Source organism: Vanellus vanellus, assembly GCF_965231255.1.
Source record: "Vanellus vanellus genome assembly, chromosome: 7".
NCBI classification, from domain to species: Eukaryota; Metazoa; Chordata; class Aves; order Charadriiformes; family Charadriidae; genus Vanellus; species Vanellus vanellus.
Genome location: NC_138912.1, coordinates 3,995,965 through 4,023,559, shown reverse-complemented (window position 1 = coordinate 4,023,559; position 27,595 = coordinate 3,995,965). Strand labels below are relative to the sequence as shown.

Here is a 27,595-nt window from a genome sequence, read left to right as displayed (position 1 = left end):
TATACTTCTTGCGTAGGTTTCATCAGTTCTGCTTTGTAGAAGATAACGGCTGCCTTCTGCTTTAGTAGCAGGCTGAAAAGGGAGGAAAGTGGAGCTCACAAATGCGGTTTCGGGGTCTCAGATGCACTTTGGCAGAGAACAGGACAACATGTGGTAAAATTAATGTTTGATAGCGAAACTTGCAGACTAGCAATAAAACTGGATGAAATCAGAGTTTTACCCTCTAAAAGTGAAATGCATAAGCGTAACTGAACTTGGCTGTGTAAATCGGAGGAAAGAAGTAATTGAAAATAATACTTTGTTCTGGGAATTCTTGTAACTTATCCTGGAAATACTTTGCATTTCAGTGGCTTTTTATTGACTACCTGTTCTGTTTAATAAATAAACCTGTCTGGTTTCTGCCGAGTGTTATGAATTTAATTTGCTTCACCATTTCTTGGTAATTCCCAAAGCATTTGCAATTAAACTGACTGCTGCCTGCACACGTAGAGGCTTAATTTATTTATAATATCAGTGACAGCATTCTTATTTTTTTTTTTATAGTTTGGGTCACTTATTTATTAGTCTTGGACATTAGATGTAGCAGAGCAGGGTGGGAAGGGGGAGGGGTGCCAGTGCTAAAGCAGAAGATCAGCACGTGCGTTATAAGTGATTTACAATATTTGTTGAATGGAGGAAACTGGTGGGAGCTTGGACTGCAGACTGGCAAAAGAGGAAAAGCTTTTTTGTGTACAGATATTGAGCAGGGAATAGTCTCTATGATAGGGAAGTAGCTTAGACGTATGGAACTTAAAGAGGCCAGATCACAGGCTTCAGACTTGAACAGGGAAACGATGCCTGTAGTGGTTTAGAGGGGAGAGCTAATGGCAGGGGAGCAAACAGACGGCATCTCCTGAGCATTCAGGTGTCTGTCTGTGTTTGGCACGATCAGATTAGACACTGACTTAGACAAAAGTATAGAGGCTTGGCATGGGGACCTGGATTTGGAGGGTTTATGATGTGACTTGGCTTTATGAGTTAATGAAATGGCCAGACTGGAGCTGAAGAAAAATTGGAACACCTTATCGCTCCTGCAGTATAAACAGAGGCTCTGACTGCAGTGCTGTGAGATGGCAGGAAAAGGGGAACTAAGAAAATAATAGACTCAAATCAAAGCACTGGCCACGTGGTTTCACAGGGGTGCTCATCAATATTGTTATTTAATAATTGTTTTGATAATTTGCTGAATAAAATATTGTGGTCGGGTTAATAGTATTATCTGTTTTCTTTTTAGGGGCATTAATGAAGAAGAAGTTGTTCTTAAAACAAACAAGCAAGTTTACTCCCTGCTGTTGCGTGCAACTGCTAACAAAAGTATGACTCTGCTAGAACGAATAGATGTAATCTTAAATTTACTGGAACAGCTGGCTCAGAATAGTGAAGCCAGTAACGGGGGAATTCAGTGACTGAAATGCTGCAAAACAGCAGAAACAGTGCCTTGCTATGCGTGGGATCACTGGTGGGGTTTCCCATGTGATATTTGTATTTGTTGAAGGTGAGAATATCGCCTACGCTGTTACACTGTACATCTGGGAAAGAACAGGAATTTCTTTTTATCCTGCGAGAGCTCTGTAATGGCTCAGTTACCAGCATTTCTTTGTTTGAAATGCCAAATCGGGGTTCTGGATATAAACGTTACCATTTTTTATGTTGGAGAAATTCACGATTCTTCTCTTACAGGTAATGGGCTTTGCAGTGATATAAATATTTTGCATAAAAATGTAATCTCACAGTTGTTCTGGTTTGATATTTAATGAAATGTACTTTGTAAGCAAGGCTTCATTGGAACACATTAACTGTAACATGAACTGAAGTTGCACAAGGCGATTTCTGTTGAATATGCGGACACACTACTTTTATTACAGTTCCTATCCTGCACAAAACTGTGTGCCTTTCTAGCTTTGATGCAAGACTCTTGCAAATATTAGCCATCACTGGGATTTCACTTACCCCAGAAAGTGAATGGTTTTAGCTGTGTTTGAATTGATCAAGAATAGTGTTATCTTTTTCAGACTTGAAACTGTGAATAAATGAGAGCATATTTTTAAATAAAAACTTATTTATTAAATATAACCCCATGAATCAGTCTGGTTTTTATTGGTTATGACTTATGACCCTCATCAGACAAGCAAACTGCTCAACAGAATTAAAACTACTTGAAAGGCAGCAGGGGCTGGAAAAAATCTGGAAAATCAGGCTTAACAAATGAGCGTAGTCTTAATCTCAGCATGTGAGGACTCTGGTTTTTAAAAGATATATATATCCAAAGACAACAGTTTCAAAAGTAGAACATCTGGTGTTTTAATATCTTTCTACAAATAAATGTTATTCTTTATTGTACAATAACAGTATAAAACTTTATTTAAAGGTATTAACAGTATGCATATGTATTACTTGTTCTTTAATCTCTCTATACTTACAAGTAGTGAATTAAGTATTTAAGCTACTTGTTTTGAGGAGGTGATTCTTACTGTCATGGTGAGAGATACACAATGATGCTTTTATTTTTGTATGTGGCATGTTTTCATCCAGAAAACTCCAGTTTGTAGAAATTTCTATCCTGACAATTTAAATGTGGCTTTACAAGTGCATCCTTAGATCTGTCTTCAGAAGAAACCTGATCTTTCTGATGCAATGCAGAGCCCAAATCTACCTGAGAGAAGCAAAAGCACCTTATGAAAGGATGAAAGATGACAGGTGCTCTATTGCTGCTGATTTGGAACGACCGATTTGAAAAAGGAAGGCAGAAGGTGGGGATCTAGTTTCTGTGCCTTTTCCTACCTTCCACCGGGGGACTGGCTCCATGCAACACCCTGTACACCCCCCTCACTTTTGGTGAGGTCAAAGCTGCAGAAAATGGAACAGAGGGTTTCTGCAGCAAGATGGCTAAAAGCACTATGCTTGAAACTGTTACCAGGCAGCCTGGCACTGGGGAGGGGTAGGAGAAATACATTCCCAACAAAAAGCTCTTCTTCACAGCAGAGGAGCTATGGAGTGACTAAGCAGGACTGCAGAGATCAGTAACGGTGTGTCACGGGCAGAAAATAGAGAGAGGGAGATTCCTGGTTAGAGAACAGCATAGTGATCTGAGTGCTGCTGGCAGATTCCTGATGGTAAGGGGAAATTCTAGCCAAAACCCTCTGATCGGATCAAGTTTAGCAGGCTGCCTTAACACGAGAGGTCAGTGCATGCACTGCTGCAGCCTTCACTTCATTCAAGGGGAAGGCTCAAAGGACTGTCCCACAGAAAAGTGTCAGATGGGAGTGTGTCTCTGCTCCTCCTGGGACAGACACAGGTGCCTAAATGAGCTTTCTTAGAGATTTTGCCTGCCTGAGTGCATTTTACTGGTGTTGCACTGCACAGATCCATGCTGAAAAGCAGAGCTTTCTCTTTTTTTGAGGTAGTAGGCACAGTTCAGGGAGGAAGGGCAAGGCGTGGGGGTTGTAGGGGCAGAAGGTAGCAGTGGGGAGGTTTTTCTGCAATTTCAAAATAAAAAGGTAAAATGAGTGCTGTAAAAAGTAGTCAGAAGAAAATACCATTTACACCTTCCCCAATCCTGCTGATTTCAGACTGTGTGTGCTCTGCAGGCTCTCAGTATTTGGCACGTGACTGTCAGCCAGCTGAGAAGAGCCTCCGTGTAAGCCCTGAGAACCAGTAATTCTGTTACTATGATGTTGGGGGAGATTGTGTAACCTCTTCTTCCTTGCTTTAAAAAAACGCAAGTAACTCTTTACAGTACTTCACTGAGTCGCATAGATTAGCTCAGGTCTGTACCCTGCCAGATTACTTACTAATAAATGTCAGAAGCCCTCTGTGGTTTATGAATGCTGTAGCAGTTGGGCAAGACTCATCCTCTGCAGGAGAACAGCTCCTGCTTCTTAATTCCTCAGGCAGACTGGGTATCGCCAGGGCAGAGCTGGGAGCGTGGGCTCTTCCTTCGAGCAGCATTTGCATACAGGGAACAGGCTCACATGGTGCTCTAAAGGCCGGATGATAGCGAGTAACATAACCAAGGGCCCATTGTACTGAATATTGTGTGGATCTTCTAAAAAGATGAATCCCCCAGCCTGGGGAGAACTGGGTGTCAATGGGGAATCTGGCTGGAAAGGGATAAAAAGCCATTGAACTGCTGCAATTCTGACATATATTACTAAGTATTACTGCAAACCAAAGTACAGAGCTGGTATTTTCAAGCTGGTAGTTTTCATTGCCAGACAATATGTCTGAATTTCAGATTCAGATATAATATCAGTTGAGTGTTTGGCCTCCAGATCCCACTCCAAAAGCCAGCTCTCCTCACTTAGGTTAACCCCTTCTGTGGCAGATCAAGTCTTCTGAGTTATCTTCTGTTTGCCATAGGTCAAGGAGCACGTGATCTGATGTGGCAGATGTAGGGCAACCCGATTTCCTGCTAGAGCACTGTGCGGTCTTGGTTTCTTGTTGTTACATTAAATGTGATAAGTACGGGTTACTTGGCAATGGTGGCTACCGCTCGCTTCTGCTGGGAAGACAGGTAGAAACAGGCCTGAGCTGGTGAGTGGGACAAACAACTCAATGTAACATAGGCTAGAAAATGAATTTGCCATATAGTCCAAGGGAGCACAAGCCCCCAGTTGGCTTCTGTTGCCAGCTCTTGCTCTCCGCCCCTGACTCTGTCTCCCCTCCCTCTCCCCAAGGCACCAGCTCACACAAGTCTTCTCTATGTCAGAGACTAGAGATGCGAGTGGTGCTGCTGCAGAGGACTCGAACAGACTTCCAAATCCTCACCCTGCCATGGATTTGGTTTTGAATGAGGATATGAACAGTACTGCACACTCTAGGTTGTGATGATGCTGCCCAGCTGCATCTGAATGTTCAACGGCTTAACTTTAATTGTCTTAAAAAAGAAAAAAAAAAGTGGCAAAGTCAACAACTGCTGCATAATCATTCTCTTCGTTCCCTGGGACGTGTCTACACAGTCCTGCAACTACCTTCAGTTACCATAGTGACTCTGGTGTCCTACGGGATGTTCTTCAATGATGAAGTATTCCTCCCACTGTTCAATGTTATCTTCCAGCAATTAGTGTACTTCTGGGATTCTACTTCATCTCAAGAAATTGATCTGCTTTACAAAGCGAAATTGGTCGTCTTATTGTACTCATTCTGACTGACGAATCCAAATACCCAATTTGAAATTACTTCAGTTTATATTAACATAATTGGGTTCAGATGAACTCTCATTCTGGCTATGGCGGATCTTACCTAATTGCAAATGCAGGTCAAATACTCGGAATTAAGCTAATAGAAACTTAGAGCAAATGAGGATTTCTCTGTTATTCTATGAACCTCAGCACTATACTAACAACATGAATGACTTTCACGAGGATTATAATTGAGTATATTATGATTTAAATCTTCTAGGAATTTCTTACCTTCGTTAATGCTAGCATTAGTGCTAAACAGGATTAGTCTTTCTCCTTTTACAGATAAACAATTAAAGCATAAACCGCATCCAAAACAAGACAACTTTAACACCATTATTAACTCTGATAAGCCAGTTTATTTCTCTGTTAATAAATCCTCCTTTTTTACAGGAATAGAAACCAAAAACTAATTTTTAAGACACTGCACTGTAGTGATATTGAGTGGCAATAGCTGACCTGCTATTAGCTCCACACAGTGCAACTTCACTGCAAGAACTGTCCTACTCCATTGAGAATCTACAATCATCATTTTTAATATAAATATCTGAAAAACAGAATAATGAACAAATAAGCTTTACAACAGAAGATACTTCATTGTAAGTATTCTTTTCTTCTACAAAAGAAAAAGAAGATGTGCATGTCAAACTGATTATCCAGAGAAATGAAAACCTTACCTCGTGTGCTAGGAGATACCTGAGGTGATACACTGAACTTATTTCAATATACTACTCTGACGCAGATTAGCCTCTTGCAACTAGTTTTCAAGGAATGTCCACTTAAAATATTTGCACTGCATACAGGAGAGAAAGGGGAATAGCTAGATGCTGGACAATTCCAGATTTCTCAGCTACTCAGTTTCTCACACCAGGCCCTGACGAGGACAGCGTTGCATATTCCTGAAAAATACTTTCATGCAGGACAACAGGTCTGCAAAATGGAAAAACGTTCTACAACACTGTATTCGCCTTCAAATGCACGCTGTGCGCTTACTTAGACAAACAGCAGTTCTGTAAGTGAAGTGCTTTTTGGATCCCGGCAGCGAGGTCTTGGGGAGTCGGACTCTCTGCAGTGCAGCTAACGGGGATTCCCGCTGCCTCCATGGCATCCGCAGTTGTTGGGCCGATAGCAGCAAACTGAAATGACATTATTTACAGTTATAATGGCGTAGCCATGTACGGTATCAGCTCTTACTGGTTACTTAGGTACATACTCTTCCTTCTTTGCTGACACTGTCCGTGTATCAATTTGCATGTCTGAGCTTACTAAACTGCATTAACCATTTCAGGTCAGAGATTTTCAGTATTAAAAACCACCTATCAATTGAGCTACTTAAAAATTTCTCTCATCATTGCAAACATTTAAAGTTCTTAGTCCCACAAAATATGGAAAAGTGAGAGGATTTTTAATCTGCCTCGGTCTGTAATTGCTGGTTGAAGCAAGAACTATTCACACCTTCACATCACTAAGAGAAGATAAACATCTACCCAGTGGAGACTGGGTAAGTTAGTTGGGGGAAAAACAACTCCTTTTTTTAAAAACGGCTCCCAGCTATATAATAGGATAGTGCATCAATAAGAAAGCAGAACAAGGAGAGATGGTGAGGAACACTGTGCACAGCCTGATGGGTGCAAGTCATAAATTTATAACTCTTGTAGGGTTAGACTGAACACACCTGAACACACACAATCCTATTACAACCTATCTTGAGTTGTGAAGGGTCGTGCACTTGCTGAAGAGAGCGCCACTGGCCTTCCAGAGTGCCTTACTTCCCCCCCCGTCTGCAAATCAGACTGCTTTTTCACCAACAAATCTGTAGTGTACATGATCAATAACTGCCAGTACCAGCTTCAAATAATTTCTTTTCATTTGGATTCAAAGAACCAAGTACAAACCTTAACATTTGTATTTGCTATAAACTGTTTTTTTCAGAGAAATAAACACAAACAATAGAGAAAATGAAGGTTTGTGATGTGTGTAGCAGCTTTCCTACCCTTCATTCACCCACCCCAAACATACCCCCTATCGTATTTCACCATTTTTAAAGAGAAGATACCTTGATATGGTTGATAAAATCCCCCGAAAGCTTCTGAATGTGCTGGAGGCAAAATTTGACACCAGATGGACTGAAGAACACAATGCTCGCTGGAATTCCCTGAGTAGAAGTAACGATAGGTTGGCATAGATTATTCACCATTCCCACAATGTATCAGTACACTTCTACATAAATCCCTTCAACTGTCTCTATATAGATGTGTTTTTATTGATGAGAAACAGCAGTAAAGCCAACAGAAGGGGTTTCCTGTGGTGCAGACAGCCTGCCAAACCCCCCTTCTACCACACAATGCTGAAATTCAGCTGTGACTTTAACCAAATACTTCATCAAACAAGCATTTGCTGATAAATGTACCAAAAGTATTCTGAGGCCGTACTCATTTTCCTGTTTTGCAAGAAAACTCAGCAAGTTATTTCCCTAAATCCACTCCCATCTATCTCAGTTCTGCACATACTCTCTGTTTCCCAGCTCATGTGGTTTACCCTACGTTCTGCCTGCCCTGAGATGCTCTGGCAAAGATGAGGTGTTGCCTCAAAACGGTCTCTTCTCCCAAGTAACAAGTGATAGGACAAGAGGAAATGGCCTCAAGTTGCACCAGGGGAAGTTTAGGATGTATATTGGGAAGAACTTCTTCATCACAAGGGTTGTCAAACATTGGAACAGGCTGCCCTGGGAAGTGGTGGAATCGCCACCCCTGGAGGTATTTAAAAGATGGGTAGGTGTGGTGCTGAGGGACACGGTTTAGTGGTGGTTTTGGCAGTGTTAGGTTGAGGGTTGGATCTGGTGATCTTAAAGGTCCCTTCCAACCTAGAATATTCTATGATTTTATGATTCTAAAACGGCAGACCCCTGAAAGGGCTTTCTCTCACAGATTAAGCAGCAGAAATCTTCTGTAGTCAAATAAAACTGCAAAATTCTGTCTGGAGTGTAGGTCACAAACTCTTGAGCTGCAGACGCAAAGCACACGCCTCCTTTATCACGATTTTCTGTCTGACCAGAAAGATATACCAGTTGCACTCAAACTACATCTGTTATTTTACAGCGCTGACTTGGACCCTAGCCTGAGCTCGGGGAGGCCAGAGGGACAGCTGAACAGAGCGCTGCTCACTGGCTCGCAAAGTGCCAAACGCTTGTCATTTTGTGTCAGCTCTCCATGCGCTAAATACATACCCACAATATCATCAGTTAAGAACAACTAAAAAGCACACCAAAAATGCATTTTAACAGCTTTACACTGAAACCAACACGTAATTGCAGCAAGCAAGGAGTTCCATAAAAAGAATTCAGAAAGTTACAAAACACATATGTACTATGGACTCACTGTTGTTGCTGCTATACACTAAATACTGTGGGGTTCAGAACTGCAATATCCACCCGGGAACACCAGGAAAGTATAATGCATCAGTTCACCCACCCATGCCATAACCTTTTAGGACCTCTTGAAAAAGACCTTTAAAATCAGTATGTAATTTAAAAAGACATCAATGCACAGATATTAAAGAGGCACAACGCGCTGAAGGAGTCCTAGTTGCTGTACGAAGGAAAGCCTGCATTTGGAATAAAATTAATCCTACATATGATGTAGGCTCCTACAAATGGAAAATTCAGAAAGCCAGTCTTGAAAAAAATAAAAGCAATTATTAGTACCTTCAAATCTTTTACTATGCACCGATCCTCGATTAAGGACATTTACTAGATGGTTTTAAAAAGGGAATAACATTAATAACTATTCTAGCAAATATATCTCAATACACTTGTCAACAGCACGTCACTCGGAATTCTAACACTTAAAATCGGATTACTAGACTCATAAATTGGATAATCAGAGAAGGAATACTGAAAGTATGTAGGGCAGGTAACTACTACTGGATTCTGATTTGTAATATATAGCAGAGACGTCCAGTGATATTTCAATTACACTAATAAAAATTAATAATAAAGCTGTTCAAGAAATATCCTTGCTAAATGTACTTTCTGAGACAGTATTAATTAAAAAGCAGTCTTGTCCAGCTCAAGGGAATAAACTGAATTTGTAATTATTTATGCAGTTATTTCCCAGTAATTCTGAAACATACATATATTTTGAAAATTAGACAAAATGTGAAAGTTTTTGTTTTCTTCTTCAAACAGAGGCACTGTGTCTTTTAGGCTCATTTACAATTGCTGTAACAAATAACTGAGGGACTCACGCTCTGTCTGAAACATTTGCTAAAGGATCTTTTTGGTAGTCAACAGGGAAACAAAACAAGCCTATTCTTGTATCACCGCAAGTATCATTTACAGACAGCTGAAAAAAAGGAGTATATTCTGCTAGGTGTTACCATATACCTCAAAAATTCTCAAATTACATCAGCACTCAATACCTGTTGTGAGAAATAACTGCTCAATGATTCTTGCAGGTCGGTGTGTTGGGTTGTTTGATAAACAGTAAGGCTTTCCAGAGCTATACCTGGAATCAGAATATACATTCATCACTAAACAGGGTTTCATTAATTTCAGTAAAACACTCTCAACATACTAACTGCACTTAAGTGTACCATTTCAGGCTAAAAAAATTTAAAAGGTACAGAAAAGCTACTTCTAGAGCGTCTAGATACACTAAAGCATCTGTAATCCGAGGAGCTCGAAGCACACTGGCAAAGCAGCGAGTCACGCAATGTCTCTGTGAGTAAGTCATCTCCCACCCTGCAGAGGAGAGCGCAGGTGAAGACCAAGGCAAATGACCTTGCTCGCATCACACCACGGCTCCGTCCCAGAGCTGCGGGCAGCGGTCCAGCCTCGCAGTTCTCACTCCTGTCCTCTAACTTCTGGCCAACAGCAAATTCATTTTTTACTTATTCAAATTTGGTTCACAAGCTTTAGATCAACTTTTCTCGTAACTGACTAATTAAAATGAGGCTCCAAGGGAAGTTCAACCTTTTTCTCGAAGTACTGTAGGAAGTACTTCTCTTTTCAGGGCTCCGCAAGGAAAAAGAAGAGCTGAGGAATTAGGTTTCTCTCCTGTAAACACACAAACAAGAATTTTAATTAACTCACATTTTTAATAAAGACTAAACATGCTACATTTCAGACATTTTAAAGGTATCAAATGTTGAACACTGCAGTAAATGCCGCATGCTTCATCACAGACACAGCCCTAAGGTAACTGAAAACATTTGCAGTGCAACTGCATCCACAATTCAGAGGACAGAGGCTACTTAGCATGTAAATTAAAAAATATTCCATAACTGTAATATGAATACATTGGCTAAAAAGATCTCATGAAAGATAAACTGCATTTCTATTCCCCCTGCCGTTCTACAAAGCAAAACAAGTACTGTGAAAGTTATCTCCTCCTCAGAAACACAACTTTCCTCAATTTCTGTATTTTAAAATCTCACTCCCAGGCAATACCTAACAGCTTTCTCTGTATAAAAGAATGTTTAGGCAAAGAAGAGGACAGAAATACTGTGCTGAAAAGCTTCAGTCTATCTGAAACTCTATTTTCTTACTTCCCCAAGGAAAAACGATTCTACTTCCACTGTTAGGGTGGAAGGGGACATCCTCACTTGCTCTTGTCCTTTAAAATGGAAGCGACCTCCAATTTTAATTATTGTTACGTTGCCAAGGCGTGAAAGTGCCTCAGTGATTTTGGAAGGTCCTTTCTGATCCATGGCTGTTTATAACTTACCTCTTGTAGGACACAATACACCTGGGATGCAGTTCCCATAGGTTTTGTATGGTTCCAGTACATTATCAGAGGGGTAAACAAATCCTGCTTAAAAAATACCAGCAGGTAATAGTATTCACATCACTGTCTCTTGGGTTACCCCTCCTCCGTTCACGCAGCCACCCTGTCCCTGTGCACTCGCGTCCGCCCACGCACCGGAGACAGGGAAGCGCAAACACTGACAATAATCAGATCGTGAATGCAAAGACCTGGCTCGGAAGGAAAAATTAGCACTGTCTATGTAAGTGTCTCAATAATTTGCTGGGTTTAGGGTCTAAGCTAATTGCTTTGGAAAGTTTTCCGCTACTAGATTTTATCTAATAAAAGTGAATAGTGACACTTTACAAAAGATAAAAGAGCATTTTAATTGAGGAAGAATTCAATTTTTAGATAGGAATTTAGCAGCAGACATTTTTTGCACAGTTTGCCTTTTCTATAAATAAAAATACAGAGAAAATTTCAAGATTAAATTCTACGCAGCTATAAACAGCTTCACATTCATCTTTCAAAATAAATAGGAGTTCCACAACACATTATTTTATTACTAATTCAGATGTGTTAATATGCATTTATAAGAGATGACTACTAGAAAAATAAATGCTTTTTTTTTTTGAGTGCTGGAAGTGGATTGTTGGTTTGTAACAGTAAACATCAGAGATGCCTCAGGGGAAGAAAAAACAAACAACACCATAGTAAAAAAATCAAACGGAAAGACCCTCATAGGAGTCAACACAGATATATCTGACTGTCCTAACAGCACACTAAGTTTTATTAAAAGCCATAGATACGCTTATAATAAATTACAGGGGGGAAGGATGAACTTGGGACAGAACATAAAAGAGATTTTTAAATAGTAAGATAAAACCTAAATATTTCAGCATTAATCCTCCTAGAACTCGTCCGTTAATTGAAATGTCAATGTGCTATCTGTAATGAACACTAATCCTTTTTGACTTGTGTTTACAGAGCACAGAAAAATTCCTTAGTAGGTCTGAAAACAATACAACAAGCATTGGCCCTACGGCTCTCCCTGCTTCTGTAACCAACACAAATGGTACGCTGTAATAAAACTAAAAAATATTTGCCTTGAAAAGAGATTAAAGGAGTTAGTTAAGGAGTAAATTCTTTCCTCCTAACTCCTTCCTAGTTAGAGGCTAGTTAAGGAGTAAATTCCTTTATTTTCCCTTAGCTGAAGTTGGTGCCAGAGCAAAGGAGGTGAATAACAAAAGAAATATCATTGTTTCAGATTTTATTTTTATTCTGACAATAAATTCTAATGATATACAAATTCAGAGCTATTCTTTTCATTTACTTATCATTTTATGCATAAACAAAAATAAACACATACATAATAGGGAACATGATGTAATTTAATCTGTACTTCAGAGATTGTGATAAACTACTTGATAAATTGGGAGCGCATAAATATGCAGAATACAGTAAATCACTGAATATGATTGCATGTATCAACAACACGCAGTTGCCAATGATTGAACTTCACTGGTGGGTTATGAAAACTGAAGGGTATTCAAAGGCAGTCATTTTTGCAAGGATAATGGAAGTGCTGCAGCAGTGCGTTAATTTAAATAGCCTGCTGGTGTTCAGGTATGAAACCGCCCTCAGGATACTCTACGTAAAAGGCTGTAAACACACAGTTCTCTCCTTCCCAGCAGTGGCTATCAGAAGCTGCTGCTGGCTCTGGACTGAACTTCTCTGCTGTCACCAGCAAGTGCCCTTACCTGTCCTGCTCCCTCTGTGACTGCCGGCTCCTAGCTGCCAGAGTGCAGACAGAGGAGATGGAAACAGCTGCGGCACCAAACACCCTCAGAAGTACCCAGGGCTGTGAACCGAGCAGCTCCCAAGGGAGGAGGAAGAGGAGGATGATCCTCAACCGGACTGAGAAAATAACCAAGAAGATGTTCCGATGCAGTAACTGTGCCCATCACAGCCTCACCAACGAGGAATTTTTTGCCAGTCCTGGTACTACGTGCACTGTTTTCTTTAGACCTGATCCCAGATTTTTTCACATTCACAGAACAGAAGACACAGAGGTATTTTTCTCGTCTTCCTTCTCAATAAAACCCTCCTTCTGCAAGTTGGCAAACATTAATTCATTACCAGAAGTAGATTTCCTAGCACTAAAAAATCTGCTAAAACCTGTCTTTGTTTTAAAGTATCTGTTGAAGAGTAGATATAGGTTATTCTTCACTTATGGCATTTTTGTGTTGAAAATTTCATTTTTAATTTACACAATTTATTATTTAATCTTGTGTTGGCAACTATCATTTTTATCATGAAATATTCCATATAGTTGAAATATTTTATTTGCCAGTGAATTACAGAGCATTCTGCCCATAAAAAACAATACTTCCCAGCTCCAATCACATTTTTCTTTTACCTATAAATCCCTGCTACTATGCAGACTTTGCTAATAATCAGCACTCCCTTTCGTATCTAACGTTATGCCTAACAGCCAAAAATAACATGTCAGTGTTCTTGATGTCATTTCCACTACTGAAGCACCTAGCACCTTATTCAGCAAGTTCATAAAGTGTGGTCAGCAGTAGGGCTTTTAAACCAGCAGATACAATAATTCATGCAACATCTAGAATAATTGCACTGATTGTCATTTGTTTCTCTGACTAGGGTGAGCCAAAGGCAGACTATTTATCTTGACTGGCTGAACAACATGGCTTGGCAAAGCAGTGGTCATTCTCAGTTCAATTAGTGGACACCGCATGTGCCTCTGGATGAAGATTTCTGTTTCCCTTTTTAAATTTGGGGCAGAAAGTCCTTCAGCGAAGACCATACCTTTGTATCAGACTGAAAGCCAGCCTCTTATCTTCACGATAAGGCTCCACTATATGTCTCTGTGCCTTCTTACATGAGTGGGGACATACCCAGGTCTTATAAAACTATAGAGAAGGATCTGCCAGCTAGCAGGTTGCTGCCGAGATATGGAACTTCAGGTGTGATTTTCATCTGGTACAGAAATTATTTTAGCAACGAGTTTCAGAGTGCTCAGGGACTAATTCTGCTGACTTCTAGCTGTCCCTTGTGCGTACTTATAAACAGAGAAGGGTCAATGGTCAAAAAGAAAAGGGCAAAAGCATAAACACACAAACAAGAAGGATCCTGACTCTAGCATACCGAGCAGGAAATTCTTGAGCAAGCAGCCTGGGGTTCCTATGCCTGCCCCTAATATCATTTATAATTTTTTTCCTCTGTTATATATTGTACACATGATTTGGAGCATACACCTCAGTTGTGGAACCCCTGAACACCACCATGTGTCAGAAGCTCTGAGCTCAAACTCACTGCACCGGCAGCTCCTGCTTATGACATTCTTCACCCAACTTCTATAACCCAGGCTGTACAAAACACTGCCTCTTCTTTTGCAGCTTGTACTGACCCATCATGCAAAAAATAATCGCACACTAAGCCTAAAAATATTTCTTATTACTATTGGAAATTTTAAGAAATTACATTAAAAAAGAAAAAAAAGAGGAAGCAGACTAACTAGACTTTTAAAATTACCCAACAATCTGATAATACATTCAGAAGCAGCAGATGAGCATTACAGCTTTTAATGGTTAAACAAAACATAAACCATCATCCACAGGTCCTGAGGGAACTTGTGGATGAAGTTGCCAAGTCACTACCCATCATATTCGAGACGTTGTGGCAGTCTGGTGAGGCTCCCACTGGCTGGAAAGGGGGAAACAACCCCCATTTTTAAAAAGGAAAAACAGGAAGACTCGGGGAACTACAGGCCGGTCAGTCTCACCTCTGTGCCCAGCAAGATCATGGAGCAGATCCTCCTGGAAACTATACTAAGGGACAGGGAAAATAAGGATGTGATCAGTGACAGCCAACATGGCTTCACTAAGGGCAATTAATGTCTGACAAATTTGGTGGCCTTCTACGACAGTGCTACAGACGATAGGACGAGGGGAATGGTTTCAAACTGGAAGGGGAGAGATTTAGATATTAGGAAGAAATGTTTTACTGTGAGGGTGGTGAGACACTGGAACTGTTGTCCCAAATCTCATTTTACATTTAATTTTCCTAGTTTATGTCAATTTTACTACAACAGAACAAGTTGCCCAGAGAAGCCGTGGCTGCCCCATCCCTGGAGGTGTTCAAGGCCAGGTTGGATGGGGCTTTGAGCAACCTGGGCTGGGGGGAGGTGTCCCTGCCCAGGGCAGAGGAGTAGGAACTAGATTGACCCCTTCCAACCCAAACCATTCTATGATGATGATTTTAACGAACCCTTTCTGTATCTTCTTCAAAACCATTCTCCTTTGGTGCTGAAAAATCGATTCCTCTGAAACCACATGTTCATTCAGAGGAAAGGAGTTCCCCTGTCTACTTTGACTGATGGCATGGTGAACAGATCCCAGCGTCAACTGGTTTGAAGCAAGGAAAGTCAGGTAACCCGAAGTTCACAGAGAACCAGCACACCTATAGTCACAATCATTTAAATCTTACGATTAAGCAGCAATTTCCAATCATTACAGCTCTGATCTTTTAGTAAAAAAAAATACTTTGTCTAGTGGGTCATATAGTATTATTAATCAATTACAGAGTCTAAGATTTAACATAAACTAAAATTTTGTATAGGTATTTCGAAGTAATTTTTTATTGTCTTTTAGGGATATCACCCACGTTCCCAGAAGCTGAATTTACAGGTTCTACATATAAGAGATGTATGCAGTATGTACTTCCCTGCATCAGTGTACACTTGATTTTATATATAGGAAATTCTGAAATAATGGAAGGTACATTAGCTTAATTTAAGTAGAAAATTTTAGATACTTACTTGAGCAAATATATTCAGCTAATTTTTCAGCATTTCCAGACTTTTCTCCTTGTGGAATAAGACCAATTTCTTCCACTATAACCAAAAGCAGCAAAGAAAAACATTGAAATCAATAAGAACAATTCAGATTTACTATCACAGAAACATGGGTTGAAAAGGGAGACACAACTTGATCCATGCACACAGGTACTTCTTTGAAAAGCAATAAATCTGAGCATTTGAAGTAGTAACATGCTATGAAAGATTCGATTTTGGTTCTAGAAAGAAATACTTGAAAAAAGTAAAAAATAAGAATTCTGGGGATACCTAAGCTGTTTCAGAGAGTTTTTAAACTCTCATACCTGAAGCGGTGAAACAGAAAGCACTGTCTGACTCTGCTGCATGGGCTGCAATTCCTGGCACGGTTTGGTTGCAGCTAGCTTCCCAACGAGCGCATCGCTTGTAGCGAAGGCTGAAATCCTATTGGAAAAATCTGAGAGTATAACACTGGTCTTACTTAAGCAAGTAAGTAGGGATAAGATGAATTCCTGAGAAGTTAACTAATTTGGGATTTGATTGATTCAGGATGCTTGTTAGGTGTCACCGTTTGGTGATCCAGTGTTGTTACCAGCCTGACTGAAAAATATGCATTTTATAGAGGTAGCCAGTACTTATCCAAATTCTTTTTGGACTAGAAGCAGAAAAACATCAAGACTCTTAAAATTCTCAAAAGCTAGTCTTTTCATAATATTTCCTGTGTGGTTTTGTGCAAGCTAAAGCTACTATGCAATTTTACAATAACAAAGGCTTTCATAAACTAAAATCTACATTGGTTTTTGTTATGCACATAAAATATGTGTTGCATCAGATTAAAACCAGTGGCAAGACAAATAAAGCAGCTGACCCACTGAAGACAACAGGATGTATACTGCTGACTTCTGTTTGGCAAATGCCTCAAAGTAGCACACAGGGAATTAAGAACTAGTGCATCGCACTTCGTACGATCATCTCAGACAATCACGTTATAATCCCCTTCACCGAATTTAATTTCCAAAGTGAAAGAAAAAAACCACACGCAAATTAAGAAGGAGTTTTTTGCCTTTTTGGACCAAATTTTTACAGTAGTTACCACCACATTACAATAAAAGTAATGAAAAACCAGAAGCTAGTTCCTTAGATGAAGTAAGCATGTATAGTTCTAACGTGTATAAAATTACCTGTTTTCAAAATTATCCACTTACCTGTGTTTTTTTCTAAGCATCCTTGAATAGCAGCTAATATTCCACAAATTGTACTTACAAAACAGATTTATCTAAGATTTCTTTTTTTAAACTCCAGCTTACCTAGTGAAGCTGTAGCTTTTCCTACCACGTATGCTGGTTTGGTATTCCATCTTTGTTTAAGAGATTTTAACCAGGCTGAAAAACATTAAATTAAATTTAAGCACGTGGCAACAAAACATGAATGCTAAATGAGTATTTGGACTTCTGTTTAATCTACAAATCCAGCAAAATAATAATAACTAATAACACTCCACCACATATTTCAGCAAATCTGGATGTACAAAACGAATTTTTAATGTATTTTTTTCATTGTGGAAATAGCAGTCTACAACATGTTTTTAAAAGCCTAATTTGAGTAAATAATTCTTAGCTGCTTTTGTTAAGTAGCATTTTTAATGCACGCTCGCCCTATGCCAGATCATGTGCAACTTGCACTGTTCATTTATATTTTGGCATTAAGAATTAAAAACATCAGAACTCATAGAAAAAAACAGCACATAGTACAAAGGGAGATTTAAACATACAAACGGGTGGTTTAAAAGTGAAGGCTTATGCAAAAAAACAAATATAATCTTCTATGACTACAAATAAAAGGGTAAAAATATCTATATCTGTGCACTACTGTACTCTATAATGCAACCCCTTCTTATACAAGAAAAATATAGAAGCTGATTATAGTTTAAATGTACACAAAAAATATGTTATCAGCTCAGAAATAAAATATACCATAGACCAAAATAAAATTACTAGGAAATTATTTTCCTCCTTCAGGTATTAAGTATGTTATAGATTGATTACACTTCTTGGAGTCAGCTACCTGATCCTTATGCTTGAAATCCTTATGGGTCAAAAATAGATACGCTAAGTCTTTCACTATCTTGTCTTAAAACAATACAGCATAGGACATTGTTTTTCAGCCGCTCCCAAAATTCTTAATCAAGACGAGGGATGACCTCTAGATAAGAGATTACATTTGACCAAAAATCCTACAACATAGCCCTCTGCTGTTGACAACGCTAAAATGACAGTGTATTTACTGCTTAGTCAAGAGTGTAAAGTTAATCACTGTATACTGATTAGTATGACTACAGCTTAAATATGGAGCAGATAAAGTAATTCTACAATTTAAGTGCATGAATAAACTCAAATAATTTAGAAGAGTTTACAAGGATTTGATAGATCATTGGTATGGTAATTTCTATTTAGCACTCTGCAGGATTCTTATAACTAATCTGTTGGCTTTTACGTATCACCATTTCTTCACTGCTTTTTAGCTAATGCTGATTTCACTTGCTCAGTTTTACATTCCAGACAGAGGAATCTGTTTTTCTGTAAGACTCTGTATGAAGTCTACACAGAAGTAGCAGTGGCCACTTTCGAAACGCTCCTCTCTACGGGAGGAAAGTGGTTAGTAAGCAAAAGGAGGCACTGCAGCAAAACATTCCTCATGCATGAGTTTCTGTTTACAACTCTTTTTAGCAAAGACAACCACAATTGAAAAAGCTCACACTAATTAGTAATTTGCACCAAAAGCTCTTTCCTTTCCTTTCTAAAACCAGCCTAAGTGCAGAAAACCCAAATCTCAATCCCTTAAAAGCTCAACTCAGCATGAGACCTTTACGATACAAAAGAGCTAAGAGAGAAAGCTTTTTTTAAAAAGGCATACTGCAAACACCTACTAGTGGGTGAAATAAAATTACAACATACTGAAACAGAAAGACCAAGAAATATAAACATGCACTTACCTTCATTTTTGCTATTTTCTTTTAAACATATCTTGATGGCTTCCAATGCTCTTGGACTGGTAAAAACTAGGCCTCCATAACATTCTGGATGAGAGACCTAAATATCAACAGTAAATTTAAGAAGCAGATAAAAAAATGAGTAAATAAATGAAAAAATTAAATTGATCAATTCTTTATATGCTTGTGAAGAACGAAACAGCTTCAATAAATGTTTGAAACTGAGAAGGGCAAATATTTCATTGCTATTATAGACTCACAGAATAGTTTGGGTTGGAAGGGACCTTTAAAGACCATCTAGTCCAACCCCCCTGCCATGAGCGGGGACATTTCACCCAGGTCAGGTTGCTCAGAGCCCCGTCCAGCCTGACCAGGGATGGGGCATCTACCACCTCTCTGGGCAACCTGGGCCAGGGTTTCACCACCCTCACTGTAAAACATTTCTTCCTCATATCTAGTCTAAATCTACCCTTTTATAGTTTAAAACCATTACGCCTTGTCCTATTGCAACAGGCCCTGCTAAAAAGTTTGTCCCCACCTTTCCTGTAGACCCCCTTTAAGTACTGCAAGGGGCTCTAAGGTCTCCCCGGAGCCTTCTCTTCTCCAGGCTGAACAACCCCAACTCTCTCAGCCTGTCCTCACAGCAGAGGTGCTCCAGCCCTCTGATCACCTTTGTGGCCCTCCTCTGGCCCTGCTCCAACAGGTCCATGTCCTTCTGATGTTGGGGGCTCCAGAGCTGGACACAGTACTGCAGATGGGGTCTCCCCAGAGCGCAGCAGAGGGGCACAATCCCCTCCCTCACCCTGCTGGCCACGCTGCTGGGCATGCAGCCCAGGATGCGGGTGGCTTTCTGGGCTATGAGCACACATTGCTGGCTCATGTTGAGCTTCTCATCCACGAACACCCCCAAGTCCTCCTCAGGGCTGCTCTCAATGCCTTCATCCCCCAGCCTGTACCGATACTGGGGGCTGCCAAAGTATTATAAGTGAAATGTATAACAAATCTCAAATTCAGAATAACACTTGCACAGATTGCATTAATTCTGAGAATCTGTAGGAATGGACAAGGATTCCTGCCACTGAAATGAGCTGGAAGGATGGGCAAACGACATATGAGATACTTACAAATTCATACAAGAGAAACAAGCTGTTATTCCAAGTAGTAACACAAAGGGTACTACCCAGACAGCTGCTTGCCCCCTGCCCCCTCTAACAACAGTTAAGATTACTAACAGGCTCACAAAGATCAGTACAAAAAAAGGGAAAAGTGTTCTTGGATCATTTGTAAATGCAGATCGTGATACATTCAAACACCTAACAAATTCAGTGGAGGTTGTCAGTAAAGGGAACCTCCCTCGGAAAACCTTTTCATTCAAAATTTTAAAATTAAATACATACATTGAAGAAAGAGAAGAAAGAGAACATCTATTATGCAATTTTATTCCACATAACTAGGAGATCAGTACACAATTTCAGTACAATGTAAGGGTGAACCTCAGGTAACCTTTAGTTGTCACTACGGTCTTCTAATTTTTTGCTGTGAGAAAATGCCACAATATCCGTGACTATCTACAGTCCAAGAATCTAACTGTGAATTCTATCTGACCAACTGAATTCTTTAACAAGTATGGGCAACATGCTTGACGTTGTACACAATATTGTATTATGTTGTATATAATATGGTATTGTATACAATTGTGTTTGTGGAAACACAAAAAGAGGTACTACAAAAGGCATTTTATTTGATGCATTATTAAATCAAGATAAGACACAGCATCTTGGCAACCATGGCCTAAATTCCATTGAAATATAAGACAACTGAAATAATTTAAAACTTACCTTTTCAAACAAGCTTTCAAGAGATATGAATTCAAATGACAAAACTGGAATCAAAGTTGCTTCAAATCCATATAATCCTAATTCCTACGAAAAAAAAAATGTTTTACAGCTCTTGAAATAGATTTCAAACAGTAGTTTTCTTTTTCAAAGAGTTGACTAAGTCAGCACAAATATTTACTTTTACTTAAGAAAAATACAAAGGCATCTTATTTGCTTTTACTAGTGAATCTAGTTTTCATTTTGTTAGTTATTTAGTATTACAAAATAATACTAAACAAACAGTTGTGGAACTGAGGCCTCCTACATAGCTACTGCATAGTTACAGTATACACCAGCACATAACCCTGATGTCCCTAAGTGACAAATGATCACCTAGTCCTGCAAATATTCTTGTATATCTCTGGAATTCTTTAAGGTCAATAGAACTGCTCTTACGAGTAAGACCTACTCACATGACTAAAGGCAACAGCAGAAAGGACCACAGCAACAGGTAGCCTCTTTCTCACATATTTCCAGTACGACTGCTAACATTTTTTTTGCAATTTTAATTCTATACACAGGAACACAATCAATTTGTTAAAATAAAATTGTTTTAATATCAATACTTTGCTGAGAGCTTTAATGGTGAATTCAGTACGAATGGTCCATAACTAAAATAATTTTTTCAGTAACAGCAAATTTTCTAGGATTTTTTTTTTCTTAGCATAAGTTCAGACATGCACTCCTAATTTTGATTATTTTTCTTAAAAAATCATCATTTCAGACATGCATTCCTAATTTTGGTCAAGCACGTTTTTCACTTAAAACAGTTAAATTCATCTATCTTTCTGAACACATGATACTATTATTTCATAGTGAAGTGACAGAATTGTTTACTTTTTTTAAAGTTTACTCACTTTAATATATGGATCTGGTCCTGAATCTTTGTCTTTGGGATCCTTCAGCAACAGAACCTTCATTGTTTACCAAATAACTGCAAAAGAACTCTGAAATACAATAATGGAATTTATCTAAATTAGATCTAGAAGACTTTCTACTGAACAGTGACTTTAATAGCTCAGCTTCAAAGAAACCGGGTTGCTAACAGTTGCACTGCTCTCCATACAATGAGTAAGCAGTTAACGTACATTCTCTGGGCATGAATATCCACCCTGATAAGACCAACAAATAACATGCTGCCTTTAGATAATACTGCTTAAGGGAGAAACTATAATGAAAGTCATCAAGGAGAACACATTTTAAAGGAGAATATTTTGTAAAAGTAACAACCCCTACAATGCAGCCACCTTCAGCAACATAATAAGCTCCTATCTATAAGAACTTACTCTATTCTACTCATTCCCATGCTAGTTTCCACCCTCTGCTCATCATAATGAGTATGCAAGCACTTATTTACCAAGCGATTTAATTTGATGCATTTGGGGTCTCATCCTTTTCATGGAGGAAAACACGTGCAGGGCAGTGTTTCAAACTTTTTTTAAAAAAATACAAACATACTTGTGTGTATATATACATATTTATGCATCTGAATATAACACATATAATATTCATCTACCTTCTTTGATACATCAATAGTAAACAAGGTAACACTGCAAAAATATATTCTGCCATTAAACTGAGATGATAGTTCTCAGTTCCTTAAAAGTTGATTTTGGTGCTGAATTCAAAGCCTGTTAAAACACGTTAGCAAGTATACCAAGCATCAAAGTAAACAAATGGAATAATACAAACAAACAGAAATCCATTCTCTAACTACACATTTACCTTATTTACCTATGTGCTACTTTCCTGATAGATTACATAGTAACAAATTCTCTTTAAAATGAATAATTATGAATATTCAAACCTACAAACACCTTAAATGTTATTCATTTGCAGGATGTGCATTGAAATCCCCCAAACTTCATCAAAGACAAAAAAGCTATTCAAACAAAAATGAGAAGAGACAAGAGAAAAGAAAAAGCTTTAGACAACACTGGACAACACAGGATCCAGTACAAGTAACCAGAGCTCAGTGTCACACATTCTTCTACAGCCTGAAGCACTGGGAAATACAGGTGGCAAAAAGGGCATCCAAAGCAAACCACCCCCAGGAACTCCATATCCGACTGTGATAATACATTTATTTTGTGGATTTTAAACTTCATTTTTTTTAATCTAGGTTTTAAAATGTGGTTTTAAAATAAGACATGGAAGCGCTCCTTTGCACAACACTTCCAGCACTCAGTACTGACCCAAGGGGAACTGGAAGGGCTCTGCAGTTCTGAAATACCGAGGCCAGTGAAGTCAAAGGGAACGACTGAAAGCACACATAGAAGAAGAAACAGAGCTTTGTTGAGGGCCATATTGTCAAAAAGTGTAATTCTCGCTGATTTCAAACTAGAGCAAATGTCAAAGTAGATCCTATCCATGGCTTTCGGGAGTTGGACTCCCAAATACTTTTGATTATCCGCTGGCTAGTAGCTTGAAGGAGGTAGGGCTAAAGGACCTTTCTCAGTCACTTTAACACTGTAACCATTTTCACTTTACAAATCCAACATTCTTGTAAAAACACACTTTGCGCATAGTTCTTTGTAGTATAGATTGTTGTTCTGATATTGATGTTACTAACAATCTTTACTATAACTCCACCTTCAGTGCTTATGCTCTGAAGTATGATACACTTACATTTCTCCTAGTACTCTTAAAGGCTAACAGCACCAAGAAAAATTATATTAACTCTAACCTACCACGCCTTCCTATTTCCCAAATATATAATCTTTAATAACATTATGAAGTCAATAAAATGTAAATATAATGAAAAAATAAAATCCTTTGAAACTGCATAATACAAGATAAAAATACTTTTTGGAAAGAGCAGTTTCCAGAACTATTGTACTAAAACCCCCAGATGACATGAGAGAGTTAATTCAGGTGCACCTGGGGAAAGCAGATTTCTGATTAATTACTTTAGGTAGTTAGAAAAGAATTAACTTCCCAATTAACTTGCCTTATTACTGTGTCAAGTAATGAATAACAGTAAGAAATGGGTAAACTTTCATGCTTAACACGGTGACTTATGATAATCAAATTAATTATTTTGTTTAGATCCTATGTACAAAATATATACTGAAACCAAAGAATAATCACAAAGTCATAAAATATCATGAACTACTGCAAGATGCAATTACCTAGCTGTCTCCTCTACAAAGAAATCGTGCAAGCTGTATTTTGGACTCAGCCATCTGGCTCACTTGTATAAAGAGCAGGACTGCACAGCCCTGGCACTCCGAGAAGCCACTGGCTTAGTTTCAATTCTGCCAGAAGGCAGCTCATTTATTGACTCAAAAAAAAGGGACTGCAAGTGTCCAACATAAGACAAATTTGACCGAGGGAATCTGTAAAGTTGTGCATTCATGAATAACATGTATTTTGATCTCAACTACCCTCTGAGTTCTTCTGGTTTAACTGCTGAAAAAATTAGTCTCTTTTTCCGCAGTCATAAACTGTCTGCCTGTGTAGTTCAGACAGGTTCACACAGATTTGGTGACAGGTGTGACCAAATGAAAACTGGTGAAATACACCCATTTCCAAATACCGGTTCCTCACACCCAACACCATGGCTGCAACCCAACAAAACTCACTTTCTTAGCACGTGTGCCCCACCACAGTGGGGGACAGTGAATCGCGGCAAAATGCTGTCTTAATGGGCAGGCAGAAGAGAAGGCAGAGAAGATCCCAAAGAGGGACAAGCACACGAGAACATTTCCAAAACAAAAATATGCCAATATACACATTTAATGGGTGATGAAGTTAAAACTCCATGATGGATTCTTTTCGTGAGGAAAAACATACAGGGAAGTTTTAGAGACTTGCTGCAATGGTGTGGGGGTCCCGCTGCACTGGGATTGGTAAGAGAAATACAGTATTTTTACTGGTTTACTTGTGTCCTTGAGATGTTACCAAGGAGTGCCCTACAAATGACTGAAAAACAATTTTCGAAACAGCTAGCTTTCTGCTAAATACACTTAAGAGTCAAGAACCCTGACAAACATTCCTATTGAATCCAAGGGCATTAAGAGAAAGCACATAAATAAGACAGGAAGCATCTCTGGCAATTTTTGATGTACGCTGAAGGAAGTACTTACAATACAAAGGTATATTTTAGATATTTTACCTATAAATTATATATTTAATTAAAAGAGATATGCACAAACTTCTAAACAACCATAAAAAGTTTCTATTTAGAACAATGAATAGACTTTGCAATGAATGAACCTCAGTAAGTTTTCCACTTCCACTGACCACCCAATTTTGACTCGCTAAATAAGCACTTTGTTTGCCTGAGCACCAGTAACAACCCTGCAAAGATTTTTTTTTCAGATGTTAAAAAACTACCATTTAAAACCCATTACGCTTGCAAACAGCTAATAAGAGGACAACAGATTTTTTTTCTGTCTTGAGCGCACAGACACAAAGATGAAGAAAAACTCCTATTAGTCAGTCTGAGGTTTGGGAACCATCCAATTAGCTCTGATAACAAACTACAAGAGCGACTGGAGTGTCTGAGGCATTACAACATGACTGAAGGCTAAAACCAGTTTGGTGCTATTTCTCTGAGTCCACATTACTTAATTTTAAGTCCACCTTACTTAATTAAAAAGAAGGGTAATTTTAGGTTACATTGCATACTCAGAATATTATGCTTACAGATATAATTGAAACACTTCCCATTCACAGCATCACACAGTAAAATTCAACATCCCTGTGCTCTCAATTAAAGTATAAAGCTGATTACAATGTGTATCTGATATTAGTACTGTAAAAATGAGCAACACTCATATTAAAAAGAAAAAAAACTTTGCAGATTTTTTTATATAAAACATTGTACATAAAGAATATCTCTGTGGGTCACTCCACTTTCATTTCAAAAGCTGACCCCAAACTAATTGTGAACTATCTTTAATATAGAGGACAGCTTGTAAAAAGAAATAAATGGGTCCTTTTGTTTCTTGCTGCTAAGTGACACCGAGAGCTGCAAAATATATTAAACTTTTCTAATACTGTTCTGATTATAAGCAACTGTATGGGTCACACAATAAGGTTTGACTGCCAAGTGCAAAGCGAATTGTCTGTTCCATCATGAACATAAATGCACATGAAATACAAGATACGATTGAGATACGATTTTTAAAAAACCTCTAAAAACCCCTGGGCTAGAATTTTTGATGCTACACGTTCCTTACCAATCTACTTTTACTATGATTAGATGGGTTTAACAACCAGAGAAGAAAAAAGCCTACCTGTAAGCCTGCCATGAACTATGGTTCAGAAATCTACCAAATTCACAGAAAATGTAATCTATATATCATCAAAAAACAACAACAAAAAAGAGATTTGAGCATAATTCCTGCTATACATGTGTCTATGTCAAAAAAATCAACAACAAAACTGGTTCTTTGACATGGCAATCCAGAGCAGCAGCAAAGGACACACCTTTCTTCTACATCCTGGATTTTTATCAAAAGCAATGTTAGTAATTAGCATCATTCTTGACTAATACAGTTTCAAAAATAAAATGGAAAACTATATATAGATGTAGATTGCATCCCTACAGAGGCAGTTTCACTGCAGCAGTAAAGGGCTTTGCCAATACATCTTTCTCCACGCTGTATTTTTCCCTATTAGTATTCGTATTTTGGCAATGACCTTAGTACTCCCAGACACAGCTCTCAAAAAATAATAAAAAAAAATAAACACAGACATGTTTTACACGTTAAAGAGAAATGCGAATTCTAACGTATTTGGATTGTTTTTATAAAGCCAAAAATTACATCCCAGCCCCTGTGCCTTGCATTTCTTCAGACTGGCAATGTTGAACACCCAATCCTCTTCTTCAAATGACCTCATTAACACCTACCTTTCTTCATTAACTACACACGTAGACTTAAATGGCACACGGTCTGCATGAATGAACTCAAACATTTATGGCCACTTCAATACTTTTACCGCTTCAGATTTTTCAAAACATTTTCCTGATCGGTACTTTTATAAAAAACACATTTACGTTGTGTTTACTGTATTCCACCTCACCGCCTTTTCTGTTTGTTTGTCTGGAACTACCTAAACTATAACTAGTTTAGGAATTCATTTATTAAGCAGTAAGCACTCGATTCCTTTTTTAATTTGGCTTTCAGTAATTTGATTAATGCTATAGATGCTCAGGACAGACTTCTAGGCCCCAGTACTGTATTTCAACCTCTGTTTGGCTTTCTTTTCTTTACAACAGTGTAACTGACAGGTTCAACAGAAACAGGCCGAGAAGGGATGAGGGCAGAAGAAACGTGAGGACACTTGTGACATGGGACAGCTATTTCGCTTGCCTTTAAAAGGACGATGCTTTGGCAGGTCAGAGAGCTGCAACCATTAACGCCCACCTACACTTCCACGTACCGTTCCCAAGCGTATTTTGAGCCCCGGCAGGGTCCGGATGACTTTCCCAGAACAGTGTATTTCTTTTAAAGCAGGTGACACCAGCAGCACGAAGAGGGAATCCCGGGGTTTTAAAAAGCCGGCAGAGGGGCAGCCCGGGACGTGTCCCTCTCGTCCCCCCCCCCCCGCTCTCCACACGTTCCGGCGGGCCCGGCAGCCCTCCCCAGGGCCTTCGCCCCTTAACACAGCGTCTCCCCGGGCTTCACCACGGGCAGGCACGACATACCCCGACTCCCGCCTGGAAACCTCTGCCGCGCTGCGGTCACCACACACCCGGAGGCAGTGCTGCCCACGGCCCGACCGGGCCCACGGCCCTCCCCCGGGCCCCGTCCGAGGATCCCGGCCCCGCGGGGAGCGGCAGGGCCGCGGGGAACCCCGGCGCTCGCCTGGGCGCAGAGCCGGCAGCCGGGCCGCCCCCGAGCGGGCACCGCGCTTGCCCGCCGCCGTTCCCCCCGCCCCGGCCTTCCGGCTGCCGA

The 27,595-nt window shown here is 39.3% G+C and overlaps 2 protein-coding genes across 4 annotated transcripts in view; one reads left to right on the top strand and one right to left on the bottom strand.

Moving 5' to 3' along the window:
• EDRF1 (erythroid differentiation regulatory factor 1) overlaps window positions 1-2,106 on the top strand; it is a 30,012-nt gene extending 27,906 nt beyond the window's left edge. For both annotated transcript variants that reach the window (XM_082486341.1, XM_082486340.1), the window contains one exon: window positions 1,274-2,106. In XM_082486341.1, coding sequence (XP_082342467.1) covers window positions 1,274-1,445 — 172 coding nt within the window. In that variant the 3' untranslated portion in view covers window positions 1,446-2,106. The remainder of the gene's footprint in view (window positions 1-1,273) is intronic.
• A 3,449-nt stretch (window positions 2,107-5,555) lies between these two features.
• UROS (uroporphyrinogen III synthase) lies at window positions 5,556-27,572 on the bottom strand. 2 transcript variants are annotated; one of them, XM_082486659.1, is made up of 11 exons: window positions 27,081-27,572; window positions 21,545-21,634; window positions 20,649-20,732; window positions 18,814-18,910; window positions 17,129-17,203; window positions 15,807-15,881; window positions 10,192-10,275; window positions 9,639-9,724; window positions 7,276-7,374; window positions 6,213-6,355; window positions 5,556-5,766 (listed from the first exon to the last, which is right to left on the bottom strand). In XM_082486659.1, the coding sequence occupies exons 2-11, from the start codon at window positions 21,605-21,607 to the stop codon at window positions 5,754-5,756; spliced, it is 819 nt and encodes a 272-aa protein (XP_082342785.1). In that variant the 5' UTR covers window positions 21,608-21,634; window positions 27,081-27,572; the 3' UTR covers window positions 5,556-5,753. The 2 variants fall into 2 exon arrangements, with proteins under 2 accessions (XP_082342785.1, XP_082342786.1); XM_082486660.1 differs by having other exon boundaries at window positions 27,346-27,572.
• Between the last annotated feature and the right edge of the window lie 23 nt (window positions 27,573-27,595).

Coding starts and splice junctions, on each gene's coding strand:
- UROS (XM_082486659.1), bottom strand. CDS start 21,607: ATGAAGGTTCTGTTGCTGAAGGATCCCAAAGACAAAGATTCAGGACCA. Junction 20,733..21,544: donor GACCAGATCCATATATTAAA/GTGAGTAAACTT, acceptor TTTTTTTCGTAG/GAATTAGGATTATATGGATT. Junction 10,276..15,806: donor AGCTGAATATATTTGCTCAA/GTAAGTATCTAA, acceptor GTGTGTTTACAG/GAGAGAAACCTAATTCCTCA.